General features: G+C 54.4%; 1 protein-coding gene across 24 annotated transcripts in view; it reads left to right on the plus strand.

Annotated features, from left to right (window-relative positions):
• Positions 1–18,178, plus strand: part of NCOR2 (nuclear receptor corepressor 2) — a 224,427-nt gene that overhangs the window by 109,177 nt on the left and 97,072 nt on the right. For all 24 annotated transcript variants that reach the window (XM_059894628.1, XM_059894633.1, XM_059894632.1 and 21 more), the window contains 2 exons: positions 646–698; positions 11,012–11,078. In XM_059894628.1, the coding sequence (XP_059750611.1) occupies positions 646–698; positions 11,012–11,078 (120 nt within the window). The remainder of the gene's footprint in view (positions 1–645; positions 699–11,011; positions 11,079–18,178) is intronic.

An 18,178-nucleotide genomic window follows, 5' to 3' on the forward strand; every position in this document is an offset into this window, starting at 1 on the left:
ACAATGCGGTCCGGGCGTCCATCTCCTGGCGGGACACAGTGCCCGACCGCTTCCAGGGCTTCCGCGGGAGGGGAAGGGGGTCGTAGGGCACACCCGTCTTCATCCTTTCACATCTCCGGGGCACGTGTACCTGCGTACGTTTCTATCGGCCATGTGCACGCCTTCCAGTCTCCTCACGTCTTCACCAACCCCTGGCACTATTTGGCTGTTTTGTCTTCTGCCGGTCAGCGGTGGTGACGGGGCATCTCACGGTGCTTTGGCAGTCTTCCCCGTTCAAGACCGTTGCGGATCTCAGCGTCCCCGGGACGTGTGTGCTTGTCCCTGGGCGCTCAGGCCAGCCCTGCCCCGTGCCCTGCAGAGCAGCGATGGCAGCCACTGCGGTGAGGGCTCATGGTACCCACAGCTGTGCCCAGAGCGTTACAGCCTGTTCCTGGCCGGGGCTGAGGCCTGGGTCCCCGTGTTCCGTTTCATGCCTGCCGGCAGCTGGTTCTCACACCAGTGGACGGCTCCCTGGTGCCAGGGCCTGGGGCGCTGCGGCTGAGGGGCCCCAGGGCTCTGCAGTGGGGTGGTAGCCGGCCCAGCTCGCACCGGCTGCCCACAGCCCAGGCCCGGCTCCGACGCACCTCCCTGTCTCTTTCCTTGCAGCCATTGTACAACCAGCCCTCCGACACCAGGCAGTATCATGAGAACATCAAAATGTGAGTACCTGTGGGCAGCTGTGCAGATGCACAGCGGGGTGGGGGGCCTAGGGTGGGATGTGGGTTCTCAGTTCCCAGCGGGCTCCCAGCCAGGGCCAGGTGCTGGATGGAGGAGGGGATGGAAGGGGGCAATCTGGGCAAGAGTTCTGGGCCTAGGATGGAGAGGCCTGCGAGGCCAGGGGAGGGGCAGAGGGGGTGGCCCCGTGAAGCTTTGGGAAACAGACCTTGGGTCGGGGACGGTGGGCGAGCTGCATGCGCAGCTCTGGAGAGACAGAGGAGGGGGGCTGTTTGAGCAGGAGGAAGTTGCCGGGCGGAGGAGAGCGAGCTCAAGGTGACGGGGGCGGCCGTGGAGCAAGCAGGGGCCCATGGTTTGGCCTCTGATGTAAGCACGTTCGGGACTGTCCTGTGGTCTGCACAGGGTGTCCGTCTGTGGCACAGCCCAGAGTGGAGCAGCTGGGAGCACTAATCCAGACCCAGAGGCTTTGGAGTGGCCAATATGACGTATCCCAGTGACGGGGCCTTTTCCCAGATGGATGCTAGAAGCGAAAACATATCAGTGAAGTGCCCCCCACAGTTGGTGTGGGCCGAGCTGGCAGAGCAGGGACAGCCGGACTGTGCTGGAGACCAGTGACTTTATGTGTTCAAGCTGGGAGCCAGGTATTGGAGGTGTGGCTGCCGGCAGGGGGCTGGCTTTTTTCTTGGGATGCATTAGTGGGAGCACAGGGGATGCTGTGGCTGAGGAGGGGATATTACCCCATGTTGTGATCCAGGAGCCCAAAAGCTAAAAGGGGTCTTGCCCCTGGAGGGACATGTGGCGGCGAGCACTCCGGGACCGTTAGCTTAGAGGCAGACCCTTTGGGATCACGGTCATCGAACTGTTCCAGGTTCATTTTTGTGTGACCTCAGGAGGGCGGTGCTTAGCTGGTCCAGTGGGCAGTCCAGTTTGGTGTGACTGTCTGAGCTTCCTTGGGGTGGAATTGCAGGGTGTATGCGCAACAGTGAGCTCCCTATCCCTGGAGGCATGCAAACCTCCCGATGGTTTTCAAGCTCCGCTGGCGCTGGACTAGTTGTTGCGGAGGTCCCTTCTGTTGTAGTTTCTGGACTCGAGTGACTAGTCTAGGCTCTGGTGACCAACACGGCCACCCACCCCCGAGTCGCTGATGGAGCAACCTAGGAAATCCCGTGTTGCCAGCAAGGTCCTTGGCCCATTTGGGCTCGAGAGCACCTGCCGAGGATGCTTCTTCACCTGTATTGCCGGCCGTCACTCAGCCTGTGGCTGGCAGGGGCTGCGGAGTGTCCTGTACTGGGAGCCCTGGTGTAGTGCCAGGCTTTCTGTGTCCGATGTGGCCTGTGCTTTTGTCTGGCCTTAGAGTGTGTTCGCTGCTCAGGTACCAAATCCCTCTCAACTTTACATGGTTCATTTTCCAATCAGGCCACCTTAGTCCTTTATAAGCTTCTTGGGACCTGCCTCACCGTGGGGACAACTGCTGGGGGTGGGGGAGGCCCAGATGGATGTTGGGTGAGGACAAGGGGGCCTTTCGGGCCTGTCACAGCTGGTTTACGGGATGGGGGTGAGGTGTTCTCATCTGGGCAAACCTGCTGGGAACATTCATTTGTTCAATACACATTTATTACACTTACTATGTGCCAGGCCCTGTTCTAGGGACCTGGGGATTCAGCTGTGAACAAAACAAAGTTACCCATACTTTCATTAAGTTTTATCTAGCAGGGGAGACAGAAAGCAGGTGAGTTAATAAGTGAATAAGAAAACATCAGCTAATAAAAAATACTGTGGTCACATAGCTAACTTAAGCTCTTTATGCTTTGATATACCTAGTTTTATTTTTCCTTTCAGCATAACAATTTTGATAGCAATATTATTACACTGAAACTTTTTCGTAAGTTTTTTCACTAAACTGAAAATGAGTAATATTTTAAGCTGAATAATGTGGATGATTTCAGGTTATAAAAACAGCTATAGAATCCAAACAACAAAGGAAAAAGTTATCCTTTTATTATCCAAATAATACTAGCAAACAAGATACTGCTACATCTCTAAGTAGAATACAACTATAAGCTTATTGAACCAATGCCCTATTTTTATATCCCATAATCTTCATCAGGGGATGGCTCTGGTCTACTAGAGTACATTTTGGCTATGTAAGTAACCGCCTAGTGAAATTTGTTCCAAATCTAAGTCACTGATGAACAGATGTTTAAGTTTGAAACATAGAGGTAAATAATTTTAAGATTTTTCCTGTTATAAGTGGTCAGCTTTATGTTAGAAAAATGTATCTGTAAGCAAGTTATTTGAACTGATTTCTTCTTAGAACTTTAATTTTTTTTCATAGTTTGCCTCTGAAATCATAATCACTTCTGTAATTTTAATTTCAGTGTGGTCATCATTAAGTCAGTGCAGTCATTTACTTTAAAAAATGCTGTGAAGATGGCAAACAGGGTGATGGGAGAGAAAGTAAGGGGGAGACTTTAGCCAGGGAGATCAGGGCAGGACCTAACAGTTGAGGGAACATTCGGGGACTGTGCAGAAGCTGGAGTGTAGGCCCCCCAGGCAGGTAGAAGAGGCAGTGCAAAGGCCCTGGGGCTGGACAGAGCAGGCGGGTATGTCCCGAGGGGGTAGGTGAGGGAGAGGAAGGTGCTAACCAGATCACCCAGAGCTGGTGAGGAGCTGGGTTTTATTATCTGTGCGAAGGGAGGCCAACGATGAAGTTTATGCTGAGAAGTGATTTGATTGGAATTTTGGGAGCCGATGGGCTAGGGGCATGTTGAGAGCCCCAAGCACCTGGCTGGTGTGGCCATTCCTTACTACCAGTGCCTTGGTTGCCCCATCTGTGAGATGGGTTGCTGAAGATTCAATGAGTTACTATCCCTGAAGGTGCCGAGCTTGGTGTCAGGCGTGTAGGAAGTGTTCTGTGATTTTTGTTCTTTTTACTTTGTCAACAGAGACCAAGAGTTATCCCTCAGTCATTCATTCAAATATTCAAATATTTATGAGCACCTGCTCTGTGCCAGCCGCTGTTTGGGCCCTGGGGAGACAGCAGTGGATGAGGCCTGCCATTCTGGTGGTGCAGACAGGCAATAAATAAATACTCCTGTGATAGAAAGACAGCTTGATAAGGACAGTAAGATCAGGCTGGGGCTGCTTCACAGGGTGCAGGGCTTCACCAGCTCACCCCAGCCGGGCCTCCCAGCCTCTCTCCGGCTGCTGTAATTGCCGCCAGGTGGAAGGTTATCCCCTCCCCAAGGGACCTTGCCCTGTCACTTTAATTTCTCTGTGTTTGCGCGCTGGGGCCCGCGAGTTAAAGTTAATTTCACGCTTGACTTCCTGCTGCACTGGCAATTGCGGATGTGTTGAAGTCACCTGTACCCACCTCCACTGCTGTCCTCTGCCACCTGCCTCTTCGGGAGGTGTGGGGATGGCCACCCCTGCTCCCGGCGGGGTCGGGGAGCGGGGAGGCGGGTGACTCGCTGTGGGGTCTTAGCCCCAGGCCTCGGGAGTGACTCCTCAGACCTCCCAGGCTTTGGGAAGCAGGGGAAAGGGTAGGAGGTGGGGTGGGGGGGCAACCCCAGAGCCACATCAGCCCGTGCTCCGTGGAGGGCTGCCCCGCTCTCTGCAGGCCGGACCTGCCGGGAGAGCTCGGAGCTGAGTTCACTGGGTTGGGCTCCGGGAGAGCTCGGAGCTGAGTTCACTGGGTTGGGCTCCGGGAGAGCTCGGAGCTGAGTTCACTGGGTTGGGGAGCCCACTGGTGAGTCGGTGAAAGGGCGTGGGATTGATGCCGTGGTGACGGTTGAGCCTCCTGTGTGTTCTGCTGTGGCCACCCCTTCACCTGGTGTCCTCTCCTCCCCTCGGGGCCTGGAAGCCTGCTAGCTCCTGGTAGCTCTTCCTTCCCGATTTTCTTGTCTTCAGACTGATTTTTCCCCTCCTCAGCCCTCGTTGAGGACTGGCTGATGCCCTGGGGCCGTGCAGGTGGAAAGGGTGCTCAGGACCCAGGTTACTGTTAACAGGTCCTTGTGGTCTTGCTCTGGAGGTTCAGAGATGTTAAGTAACTTCCCCAGGGCCACACAGCCGAACTCCTAGACCAGCCCAATCTGCGCACCCACCCTGCTTTCCTCTCCTGGGTCTGCAGTCCGGACTCTGCCCCTCGCTAGCCCGGTGACCTCGGGCAAGTCACATCACTTAGCTTGTCAGTAAGTTGGTCTCCTTGGAGTCATTTTGCGTAGGAAAAGTGCTTGGCCCCTAGTAAGCATGTTTTGGACCATCAGTCACCCCAGTCTGACAGGCTTTTCCCAAGGCATTCAGGGCCCTGCATGGGCTGCTTTCCCCGCAGTCAGGGGTCTGGCTCTCCCTGAACACCCCTCCTCACTTCCTCCAAATTCACTGTCACCCTTACTCCCCTGGGACTCCTCATTTCCCTCTGCCCACCCCATTCCTTTACTTCTCCCAAGCTTCATCTCAAACCTCTCCTCCTCCAGGAAGCCTCCCCTGATTGCTCCCACACTTTCCTTTTTCAGAACTCCATAGACCCCAGGGCCAGTCCCACCCAGAGCCTGGCCAGACTCTCCTCGAACGTCCACTGACTTTCCATCTCCTTTTTCCTCCTTCCTGGTTCCCGTTTCTCCCCCTAGTCCAGTGTCAGCCGACAAGGCCTATATTTCTTGACAGGCTGTGCTTTTTTAAACCCTGACTTCTCCAGGAGATTGAGATATCCTTTGCACCCTATAAATGCCTCCACCGGCGAACTCATCACATTGCTGGTCTGTCGGTCCTTCCAGAGCCCTCTGGACTCTGTTCCCTATTTTTGGACAAAAGCTCAGCAGAGAAGATTTGTCTGCAGTATGCCGTTAGCAGCTGCAATACCTAAACACTTCTTGGAACAAAATAAACACTCAAAAAGTGTTTGCCAGAAGAATGTTGGACAAGTGGTCACCCCAAACCAGATGTCTAGGGGCTTGCGAACCACCCAGATGCATGCCTCCAGGGCGGGAACAAAGTTAGAGGGGAAAGGGCTGGTGGGAGGCGGTAGGGAGTGGTGAGGACTGGGGTGAGTGGTGAGCTCCTCACGCTTTTAAAGGGGCAGTTAGTTCTTAGTCCCCTGTCTGTAGCCACGAGGGAGCGTGGCCAGGCTGCCTGATTTTTTTTTTTAAAGAGAAGCTTTATGTTGAGCTTTTTATGCAGCAGCTTCTGGTTTTCAATACTGGCAACAAATTCAGATTTTTTAGAAAGCACCGCAGTCCAAACACAACAGTCTCACGAGCTGGCTGCACTTGGTGGACTGCGCCCGTTTGCAACCTGCGGACTTGACATTTGTCCTCTTTGGCAGTAAGCGGGTGCCTCTGGGTGCCAGTCACGGTGCTTGCTTTGGAAGGCAACCCGGATCAGCAAGGGAGAATTCGTGCCCTCTGGTAGCTGCGGGGAACAGAGGCGGCTCCGTGCATCACCTCTGCCCCCACGAGTCTTTGTTCTCACCGAGGCCGCTTCAGCTCGAAGCCACAGCACCGTGCTTGTGGAAGCTGTTACAGGCTGTGCAAGTTTCCTCGGGCTGCCAGAACCTGTCACAACAACCTGGGTGCCTAAAAACTAGAGCAGTTCATTTTCTCTCAGCTCTGGAGGCCAGAAGTCGGGAATCCAGGTATCGGCAGGGCCTTGATCTCTTGCAGACGCTAGGGGAGGATCCTTCCGTGTGTCTTCCAGCTTCTGGTGTTTGCTGGCTTCCTTGGCGATCCTTGGCCTGTAGACACCTCACTCCAATCCTCCGTCTTCATGTGGCCTTCTCACTGTGTCTTTTCGTGTCATCTTCCCTCTGTGTGTATCTGCCTCTCTGTCCAAATTTCTCCTTTTTATAAGGACACCAGTCATATGGGATCAGGGCCACCCTATTGACCTCATGCTAACTTGATGACCTCTGTAATGACCTGATTTCCTGATGCGGCCACATTCTAAGGTATTGGGGGGTGGAGGGTCAGGACCCCAACATCTTTTTAGGGGGGGACACATTTCAATTCATGACATCCACCAAGCCCCCTGCAAGCTCTAAAGTAAATTGTCTTTGATCTCACTATGGCATTTCAACATAGGTCTTGTCCCTCTTTTTTTTTTTTTCTAAGTCTTTATTTTAAAATAGCTAGATTTACAGAAGAGTTGCCAAGGTAGTACAGTGAGGGGGGTTGGTTGCAGGAACCCCGTGGATACCAAAATCCGCGATGCTCAAGTTCCTTATATAAAATGGCCCAGTGCAGTCGGCCCCGTATCTGGGGACGTGGAACCCGTGGACCGTACTAAGAATTCCCCGTATACCCTCCACCCAGCATCCCCCAATGCGAACATGTGACACGAACAAGGTATATTTATCAAAACTACGAAAGGGACAGCGGTACAGTCCTATTAGCTAAACCACAGACTTCCTTTGGATTTTCCCAGTTTTCCCACTAATGTCCTTTTTCTGGTCCAAGATCTGATCCAGGTTCCTGCTCTGCATTTCGTCCTCATGTCCCCTTGGTCTCCACTCTGTGATAATTTCTCAGTCTTCCTCGATTTTCCTGACCCTGACACTTTTGAAGAGGACAGGTCAGGGATTCTGCAGAATGTCCCACAATTTGGGTGTGTCTGATATTTTCTCAGGAGGCTGCTGGGCTTGTGGGTTTGGGGGAAGAGTCCCACAGAGGTGAGGGGGCGCCCTTCCCATCATGATATATCGGAAGCATCCGACACCCCTGACTGGTGGTGTTTATGTCACTGCAGGTGGTGTTGACCTTGCCCCCTTGCTCAGGAAGGTGTTAGCCGTGTCTCCACCGTTGAGTTGCTCTCTTTCCTGCCCCTACTCTGTGCTTTAGAAGCAAGTCACCATCCAGCCTACTGTCAAGGGGGAGGGGAGTCCAGCTACACCTCCTGGAGGGGGAATATCAAAGAATTCGTGGACACAAGTTAAACTGCCACAATGATTAGTAAATATTTGGGGGAAATGCTTCAAGGCTATGCAAATTTCCTGCCTCTCCTCAAAGTTTTGCCAACTGATTTAACGTTCATGCAAGGGTCTAGCCTGCAGTAATTAGCACCGTGCTATCTGATAGTGATTTTCAACTTCCCTCAGTCCTTCTACGTTTATTAATTGGAATTCTGTAAGGAACATTTGTCCCTTCTCCCTGCTTTATTTATTTATTCAATCATTTATTTATATCCATGTGGATGTGTGGTTATTTATTTTATTCTTCAGGCTATAATCTAGTACTAGCGTTATTTATTTTGCCTCTCAAATTGTTCCAGCTTTGGCCGTCGGAAACTTTCTTTACTTAAAAATGTTCTGGGCTCACCTTGTATATTTCCTGCCGCAGCTCTGGATGCAGCCATTCCTCCAGGGAGAAATGGCTCTTTTTTTTGGTGTTCCTTTGTCTGTGCTGCACGCGCAGCGTATGGGGTCCTAGTTCCCCGACCAGGGATCGAACCCGCGCTGCCTGTGTTGGAAGCACGGAGTCTTAACCACCAGACTGCCAGGGAGGTCCTGAGAAATGGCTCCTTTTATTGGAGGATGGCGTTAGAGACCAAGACCTCGGTGCTACTGGGCTCAGTGCTCTGGGCTGTCATTGCTGCTTGGCCTTCTCAGCTGCCGTCTTCAAGTCCAAACCCGCTCCTGTGCCCCAACCCACAAGGCCCCGTACAGCCGGCCCTGCCAACCTCTCAGCTCTCCTCCTCCTCCCTGTTCCTCCCCTCTGTCCCTGCCCAACACTCTCCAGCCACATGGGTCTTCTGTCTGTTCTTCAAACGCTCTGAGTTTGTTCCCACCTTAGGGCCTGTGCACTCCCAGTGTCCTCTGCCAGGAGTGCATCTCCCTCTGGATCGCCCCACAGCTGGGTCCTCCTGGTGATCAACGTATCAGCTCGCAGCCATCTCTGAGAGACTTTTCTGCACCCCTGAATCTAAAATAGCTACACCCTCCCCTCCCCCAGTCACTACCCCACCCTCCATGTAAGTTCCTGACTCCAGGATTATCTTGATTATCTTGCTTATTGTCAGTGTGGCCCCTCTAAGTGTCACCTCCACGAGGGCCGGGGACTTTGTCTTGCTCACCTCTATGTCCCCAGGGCCCAAAACAGTGCCCGGTGCATAACAGGTGCTCAGTAAACATTTGCTGAATGACTGAGGAGATGAAAGCACAGTGTTGCTGCTCCCATTATTCGGATGAGGAAACTGAGGCTGAGACCATCTGAGATTTGTTCAGAGACACCTTGCTGTGGAATGAGGGGTTGTGGTCTCAGCCTGTGTGACTGAGGACCCCCAGCGCCCGTCCTGCTGGGGAGGGGAGGCTGATGTTAAGTATCGAGACCTCGAGGCGGGAGGCCTGGCCGATGGGAGGCGAGGGTCCCCTCACTGACCCTCCTGGAAGTGGGCGTGGCCTTTCCTTGTCCGGAGATGGGTGGAGACAGGGCTGAGCTTGGCTGGGGTCCACAGGTGAAGAGGGACCATGCAGGCCCATCAGCATCTCAGACTTGAGACCAGGTAGTGGGGATGCCGACCTCCTGCTGGAAATCACTGCAAGGCCTGGGTACCCTGGTCCACCCGGGGATGAGGTGTGTTGGCAGACCCCGACAACCGCTGGGAGGTGGGTCTCTGAGGCGGTGGTGTCTGTTTGAGGGGCATGAGGCAGCAGAGAGTGACTCCCCATGGGGTCCCCAGGGCAGGTTGATTTCAGGCGCTTCAGCCCCAGGGAGGCGTGTGTTGGGGGAGCTTCCTCGTCCATCAGGGCCTGGAGTGCCCTCCTCTTTGTCTTTTTCCTGAGGTTGGGGTCCTGGTGGCCCACAGGTACCACACCTCCTGGAGGCTGGACGGGGCGGGGCTCCCAGTCATCAGTTTGTAAGCTTTTGGTAAGAGTTTGGATGCGGCTGAGAATATGAGCAAGTCGGGGGACCCCTCCCCAGAAAAGTTGATCCTGCTGTACACCCGGCTGGGGGGCAAGCAAGTTCACGGGCCTGATGGGCTCTCCGGGGCCTGTCTGTGACCCCCGCAGGCCCCAGCTGCTACACTCTGCTGTGCGTTGGAAGTTGTGGGGAAAGGGCCGAGGGGAAGGGGGTGCTTGGGGGTGAGTCTTCCATCCTTTTCTGTATCGGTCTGCCTCTCTGAGTCTCCCTCTGCCTCCTGCTGGGCCTCCAGCCCCCTTAATTTGTTTTTTATTTTATTGAAGTATAGTTGGTTTACAACATTGTATTAATTACTGCTCTACAGCAAAGTGATTCAGTTATACATATATACACATTCTTTTTTAATATTTGTTATGATTTATCACAGGATATTGAATATCGTTCCCTGTGCTGTACAGCAGGACCTTGTTGTTTATCCATCGTCCCCCTTTCTTTGGATCTTGTCTTCCTCTGCCTTTCGGCCTGTTGCCCTCTGTCTCTCTTTTCTCTCTCTCTCTCTCTCTCTCTCTCTCTCTGCCAGGCCCCTCTCCCTCTGTCCTCACTTGGGATCTGATCTCATCCACCTCTCTGTCACTCCCTCTCCCTCTGTCTCCCTGCCTTCCTCTGGGGCTCTGTCTGTCTGTCTTTCTGCTCTCGTTCCTTCTCCCTCATTCCTGGTCTTGGCGTCTCTCTCCTGTGCCTGCCTCTCTTTCTCTCTGAACAGCCCGCATCTCCCCGGGGAAGCGCCCGCTGCCCTCTGAGCCCTCAGTACTGTGTGTGGCCTCCTTGGTTGAGGGCTTTGATGGCGAGAGGGGTCTGGCTTCCCTGAGCTGAAGCATGAGACCCCTCAGGTGCTTCCTGGGCTTCCTGCTGCGCTGGCTCCCACCAGCCTGTCGCTGGCTTGTCCATGTCACCCCCACCCCAGGGGGACAGAGCAGGGGCTTGGTTGGAGGTGGCTTGGGGTCACAGAGGCCAGACTCCAAGACCCTGCCTCTGTGCAGCTGCAGGTCTCGGGGGCTTGGTCTCCCCGGCCTGCGTTTCTAAGGCTGTGGCAGTTTCTCTGTGGCCGGTTTCCCGTGGCAGTTGTGGCTGACGGGAGAGGGGAGCCTGGGTGCGTGTAGGGGTGATGGCAGCTCCGGGGAGGGCAGGAAGCCACAAGACCTCGCCCCCCTTTGGAACCCTCTTTTCTGCAGACCACGCTCAGCCTAGGTGTGTGTGGGGACACCTTGTATGTGACGGGGGAAGGACACACATTGGCAATTCGTGGCTCACCCTGGGGGGCTACGGATGTGTCTTAGCTCACCGGGAGCCAATAGGGGCAAGTAGGGGCAAACTTCGGCAAGGGATGGAATTCCTGAAAGCCTGCATTTCTGACCTGCCCGGTTGGCCGTTTCCATCCTCCTTAGAAACCAGGCGATGCGGAAAAAGTTAATCTTGTACTTCAAGAGGAGGAATCACGCCCGGAAACAATGGGTAAGTCATCACCGCGTCCCCCACCCCTGGAATCTCTTCTGTCGCCCCCTCCCCTCCACGGACCAGGCTTCCTTGAGCGCCGAGACCGTCCAGGCCACTCAGGCCACACCCACAGGGATCCCTGGGTTCTGCAGCTCATTCCTGCGTGTCCAGGGTGTGAAGAAAAGCCAAGGGCAGTGAGAGAAATGGGAAAAGACAGCAGCTGCTTCGGTGAAGCTGGGGGCTCAGGGCTCGGCTGCCCCAAGGAAGCTGGAGTGTGAGTGGGTTGGGGGGCTGGGAACTGTGTCCCTCCTATTGCAGCCTGGAAGGGGAGAAAGCAAAATGTTGGCCGGGAAAATTGGTTCTTTGTCAGAGGCCCTACTGTGGCTATTTTAGGCAGAAAGAGAGAAGTTTGTTGGCAGAGGTGGAGGATTGGGGTGGGCTGTGTGCTGGGTGGCGGTGACTCTAGGGGGCTCCCTGAGAAATGAGCTTTGCCCAGCCCGCTGTGCCCATTCCGGGCTCAGGAAAATCCGGGCCCAGAGAAGCAGTGAGGCCCCCCTTGCTTAGAAAGTGGTACAGACTCCTGCATCCCACCACACACTCTGCCGTCTCAGCTGGGAGGCATGCCCAAGGCAGGGGGAGCACATGTGAAAGAACACCTTTAGTTGTGGTTTAGGGTGGGCGTTTACGTCACTGATTCACTGGGTGAGGTTAGGGCTGAGTGATGGAGGGGGAGTTACCCATTAGTATTCTTTCAGCTGTGAGAGGAAGAAGCACTGGCTCAGACGGGCTTAAACAGTAAAGGAATTTGTGTAGCTGACAAAGTCCACTGAGTGGAGTTCAGGAGTGGTTTGATCGGGTTGCACCTTCATTTCGATGCCTTTTTTCTTCAAGTCTGCATATTAGTACACTGACAGGCTGGTTTTCCTTTGGGACCTGAATTTCTACAGCAGGTTTGAGTCTTCTAGAGCCAGAGAGAGAGCTGCTCATTCTCAGACCATCTCACAAAAGCTCTGATTTCACCACTTGAGGGCCTGGGTCCCTCTGAACCAGTTTCTGAACCCACCCTTCTCTGGCCTTAGACCTCGGCTGGGCCCTTGGAGAAGGGATACATTTCTGGCTCAGATGCTGGGCGACTGGGAAGCTGGTTGGGTGGCACCCTAGACCCCAGGGCCCCACGTGGTGAGAAGTGGTGGGCTTCCCTTTTCTTTCCAACCTCCTCAGACTCCCAGATTGACTGGATGGTGACCAGAGGCACCTGGCTGGATAGATGGGGTTCATGAAACAGGTCATCCCATCTTATTCATCGAGTTAAGAAATATTTACTGAGCACCTGCTGTGTGCCTGAGTGGAAGAGACGCAGTGATAAGTGCCGTGCAGGGGGATGGGGTCGGGGACAGCCTGGATATCCTACCACAGTACTGAGAGAGGAATGACCAGAAAGGACCACCTGTGTGAATATCTGGGGGTGTGAGTGTCAAGGAGAGGGCGCAGCAAGTGCAGGGGCCTTGAGGCAGGAACCGGCCTGGGGGGTAGCACAAGACAGCATGTAGCAGGCAAGCCTGAAGTACAGGGCATGCGTGGGGGGCTCTGGTCGAAAATCATGGGCGCCAGGTCACCTGGAAATGGAATGTCTAGATTTTACTCTAAATACAGTTGGACACTTATTCTTAATGTATTCTTAATAAAGAATACAAAATCTTTAAGAATTTTTAGTTATTTGGAAAATTTGACAGTGATACAGGAAATTTGACAGAAGAGTAACAGTGAACACCTATAAGCCCGCCATCTAGAATCCATCTTGGTTATATTCGCTTTGTGTGTGTGTGTGTGTGTGTGTGTGTGTGTGTGTGTGTGTAAGTATGAATGTTTTTGTGTTGAGCTGTTAGAACGTAGGTGCAGACACCCAGACCCTCGCCCGGAACACTTCCTGGAGGAAGGAAATTCTCTCTTTATCACACCTAACGATTCACAGCTTTTCCTGATTCACAGCTTTTCCCCTGTAGCACTGCCCAGGGGTGGGGTTCCTTTGGGGCTGGAAGAAGGAGATCTGATTTACATTTTAAAAGGATCCCAGTGGCTGCTGGGGGGTGGAGTTGGGTGGGTGTAAGTGGTTCGGAAATCTCCCAGGGCTCCTTGTGGAGGGGTCCCTTGAGGGGATGGAGGGGAAATGGGATTATTTAAAGATAGAGGAACTGGAGACTTCTAAGAAATTCTGGGTTGGCTTTGTGGCCAAGCTGAGCCCATCTTAAGAGAGGCCCTTGTGAAAACGAATTCCGAAACCACAGAAGCTGCGACGGGAGGGCGTCTGGCATGATCTCATTCTTGTTCTTATATAAATGAGCCCAAAGCCCCATGCATCGTCATCAGCAAGGACTGGGAGGGCGCTTGGCCAAGACGGGCCCCCTCAGATCTGCATGCTCCCCGCCCGTGCCCCCCCCCGCCCCCACGTCAGTCAGCCCCCCTTCTGTGGGGCCCTCACTCCTTAGAGGTTCCTGGGACCCACGCTGCCCTACACTCCTGCTCTGCCCAGAGAGCTGAGGCTGTTCCCCCAGAGGGGCACCCAACCCCAACAGGAGCCTCCACCAGCACCAGGCCTGCCCTGTCGTCCCCTGGGAAGCTGAGTTCGCCTGCCCCACGCCCCCAGAAGCCAGATTGTGTGTGTGTGTGTGTGTGTGTGTGTGTGTGTGTGTGTGTGTGTGTGTGGTGTTGGGGGAAGGGGGTATAAGTGGGGGGCACTGTAAGGCTGAGATGCGCAGATTCAAACCCTACCCACCATACCCGCTGTGAGTGATCTTGGGACAGCCGTCTTGCCCTAAGCCTCGCTTTTCCTCTCTGTGAAATGGGGTCATGGTGGGGCTGCAGGAAGGGTTAGCGCAGTGCCTGGCGGTGGTGGGGGGGAGTGTGTGTGACTGATGGCCTGACAGGATGGGTTAGTCAGGGGTTGAGCTCAGCCTGGATGGTGGGTGTTTCATTTCCTGGGGCTGCTGTAACAAATGACCACAAACTAGGTGCCTTAAAACAACAGAAATGTATCCTCTCACTGCTCTAGAGGCCAGAAGTTCGAGATCAAGATGGGGGCAGGGCTGTGCTCCCTCCAGAGGTGCTAGGGGAAGCTCCTCCCTGCCTCTTCCAGCTCCTGGTGGCGCCAGACAATTCCTAGCTGTGGCCACATGACTCCCATCTCTGCCTACATCCTCAGCTGGCCTTTCCCCTCTCTTCTCTCACACGGACGCCTGTCACTGGATCTAGAGGTCACCCTAATCCAGGATGACCTCATCTCAAGATCCTTAATGGCATCTGAAAACACCTTTTTTCAAACAAGGTCATATTTGAAGGTTCAGACCCCCTAACCTGGGGGTTAGGATGCGGGCGTATCTTTTGGGGGAGGGTCACCATTGAACCCACTACAGTGGGCACTGGCATATTTTCAGCATAATCTGCCTTTTTTCTTTCTCCTGGCTTGTCCCCACTTTCCTTTTTTATCTATTTTTTTTTTTAGAGACAGCTCAACTTTTGCTCACTCCTCTCATATTCCTTGCACCTCTTATTTTTCACTTCTGGGCTTTTTCCTGACCTGCCCCGGCATCCGTGACTTGCTTCTGCAGCCTGAGTTACAGGCAGCAGGACAGGGGCTGGGAGAGCTCCACCTCGTCACCCTCACGCATCGCTGAACACGCAGGACAGCCAGCAGGGGAACATTCTCCAAGTCTGTGGTGCCTGGGCCGCTGAGCCCAGCAGAAGGCCTTTGTATGAGGCTGCAGGCTCCCTGGGGGTCTGGAGGGCGCCGGGTCACCAGGTGACCACAGAGACCCGTTCCCCTGGCCAGCCAGCTCCAGCCACCTCCCTAACACTTCCCTCCTTGCGCTCTGTCCGTCGGCCTGAGGCTGTCTTCCTCAGTTTTGGGGGTACCTCCTGGTCACCCCATCTCTCATCGTTTCCCTAAGTGTAGAGCTCCATCCTGAAACACCTGGTGGGGTAGGAGGGGTTCAAATCCTGGCCCTGCTCGGTGACCAGGGCAAATCATTTAATTCCTGGTCTCAGGTTCCTGTTCTGTTTGGTGGGGATTATAGTAACACGCACCTCATCAGGCCACTGAGTGAAAGGCTGCAAGCAGTGTGCTCACGGCAAGGCCCGGACTGCAGTGGGCGCTCAGAACCGTCATCTGCAAGCTGACCCTAAAATTCACGGGGACCCCAAATAGACAAAACATCTTGAAAAAGAACAACCAGGTTGGAAGAGTCACTTCCTGATTTCAAAACATATCACAAAGCTACAATAATCAAAACAGCATGGTTCTGGCCTAAGGACAGACATGGAGACCAATGGAACAGAATAGAAAGGCCAGAAACAAGCCCTCACATCTGTCGCTGCTGGATTTTTGACAGGTGGCCATGTCCATTCAATGAGACAGGACCGTCTCTTTCAACAAATGGTGCTGGGACAACAGGACTGCCACACACACAGGAATGGAGTTGGATCCCACCTCACAGAATTAACACAAACAGTAACTCAAAATGAATCAAAGACCTAAATGCAAGAGCTAAAGCCATACAATTCCTAAAAGAAAACCCATAGGGGTGAATCTTCACGACCTTGGATTGGGCAGCGGATCTTGGGTGTGACACCGAAAGCATGAGCAGCAAAAGGAAAAGTAGACGCACTGGACTTTATCAGAACAACCATCAGGATCCTGACCTCCCGTCCCTAATTGTGTGATCCTGGGCTGACGGCCCTGAGCTCTGAACTCCTGCCTGTACAGAGGGGATGGCGGTCATGGCTTTCTGTTGTTTAGGAGAGTCAGTCGCGGGAAGGACTCAGCTCTGTGCCCGGCATGTGACACGGTGGCACTTAGCTAGTGTCAGCGGCGATGCTGATGCTGATGGTGATGATGGTGTTTATGATAAAGATGATGATGATGGTGATGCTGATGGTGATGATGGTGTTTATGATGAAGATGATGACGATGGTGATGCTGATGGTGATGATGATGTTTATGATGAAGATGATGACGATGGTGATTGATGATGGTGATGATGGTGCTACAAAGAAGAGTTCCCACTGAGGGTGACCTGTTTTCATAACACGCACAGACTGTGGTCGCAGGGGCCATCCTCCTTTTCCTCTGCAGATTCTTGCTCCTGGCACCCGGCAGACTAGCTTAGCAGTGCTCCAGCCTCTGAGAGTGTGAGTGTGAGTGTGAGAATGTGTGTGTGTGAGTTTATGAGTGAGTGTGTGGGTGTGAGTGTGTATTGTAAGTGTGAGAATGTAAGTCCACGTGAGCGCATGTATGTGTAAGGGAGTGTGCGTGTGTTACGTGTGAGTGTGTGCATGTGTGTATGTGAGTGTGTGACCTGCTTCCTTCCCTGGCCAGCGGGGCCACTATGTGGAAACCCCCTGGCAGGGTCATTGCTGCCCCAGGGGAGGGCCGCAGCCACTGCCGTGCTCTGTCCCGAGGCGCCCCGTGCCTTCGGCCCTCAGTGGACGGAGAGCACCTCCAGTGCTCAGGCCACAGCAGGTGGCACTGTGGTTAGACGTGGAGGGGGACTTCCTCATTCTGGACGGTCCTCAGGAGCTGCTCACGTCTTTGCGTGTGGCGCTTGGGGCTGGGCAGTGTGGCTGCGTGTGCCCGCACGGCTGTTCCTGTCCCTTGCTCCACGAGGGCCCCAGGCAGGGCTGGGGCGTCTTGCTGGCCGCCCTGCTCGCCCCTCCACTGGGCAGCTGGTTGGTGGCCCTGCGGGTTTCTTGCCTATCTTCACGGGTAACTGCATTCTTTTCCTCTGCTGGTTTTTGGTGAACATGTTCTCACCTTTTCCCCATCTGACATATTTTCTCGCTCTCGCCCATCAGATCGAGGCCTCTCTTCCTCTGCCTGAGAGGGTGGGCACCTCTCATCAGAGAGGGTCCCCTGCTCTGATGGTGGGCTGGGCTGGGTTTCCTTCACACCGGTTCTCACCTCAGGGGTGCTGTTCTTGGCACCTTGCCACGAGCATGTGTGGCTATTGTCTGCTACTGGAACTTGACCTCCCAAGGCTTCTTGGGGCAGCCCACATACCTGGGGACCCCCCGGGAGCTGGAGGTCAAGTTCTGCTCCTCCTCAAAGCTGGCCTGACGGCCACTTGGGGACCATCACGCTGCTGGGTTTGTTGAGGACCAAGGTCACAAGCTAGCTGCCTTGGTCAGAAGCTGAAATTCAGGATGGGGTGGGGTGTCTGGGCACGAGGACCAGAGACGGGTTTTCTGATTATGCTGAAGTGTCGAGGAGGCGTTCAAGCGAGACTCCCAGACCATGCCATCTGTCCACGGCAGCTGTTAGAGACGGGGAGACCGGGTCTCACGGGCAGCCAGATGCTCCCTGCCTGCTTGAGGTCCGGGTCACCTTGGAGACTCAGAAGCCAGGCAGCTACACTCTGGGCCAGGCCGGGGTCTTTTCTCTAAGGAAGGACATACAGCAGGAAGCACTGTGGTTAGACTTGGAGAGGGACTTCCTTGTCTTGGATGGGCGGCAGCTTGAGTCTTCACACCCAGTCCTTGGGTGTGGGGAGCGTGGCTGGCCTGAGGCCGGGGGATGAGGAACTATTCAGAAAGAGAATGCTTTCCATGGGGCTGTCCCGGGCCTGATGGACGGCCCAGAGCCGCACCGTCCGACGCAACTGACAGTGAATGAAATGGTCTGTGTGCACTGCCCACTGTGGGTGGTAGCCCTGGCCTCACATGGCTACTGGCATTAGAAATGTGGCATAGGGACCAGAGACCTGAATTTAAATGTTACTTAATTTTACCTGATTTAAACTTCACAGCCACATGTGGCTGGAAGCTTCCGTATTGTACGAGGCCTTTCTGGAGGGAGGCCGGCGGGGGGTGGCCCATTCCCCAGGGAGCGAGGTGGCCGGGTCCTTAGGGCAGCCTGTGGGTTTTCTTCAGGGGCCCGGGTCTGCCTGGGTCTGCTCAGGTCTCTGCGTGATCGCGTGTCTGCCCACGTGCCTGGGTCTGCCCATGTGCCCGCGTGTGATCGCGTGTCTGCCCACGTGTGCCCGGGCACACGGCAGAGCGGGGAGCCGGGGAGGGGCTGGGTGTCGGATGCGGGAGGAGCGGCTGCCGCAGGGCTCCCCCGCACCCCC

This window comes from Balaenoptera ricei, chromosome 14, assembly GCF_028023285.1.
Source record: "Balaenoptera ricei isolate mBalRic1 chromosome 14, mBalRic1.hap2, whole genome shotgun sequence".
NCBI lineage: Eukaryota > Metazoa > Chordata > Mammalia > Artiodactyla > Balaenopteridae > Balaenoptera > Balaenoptera ricei.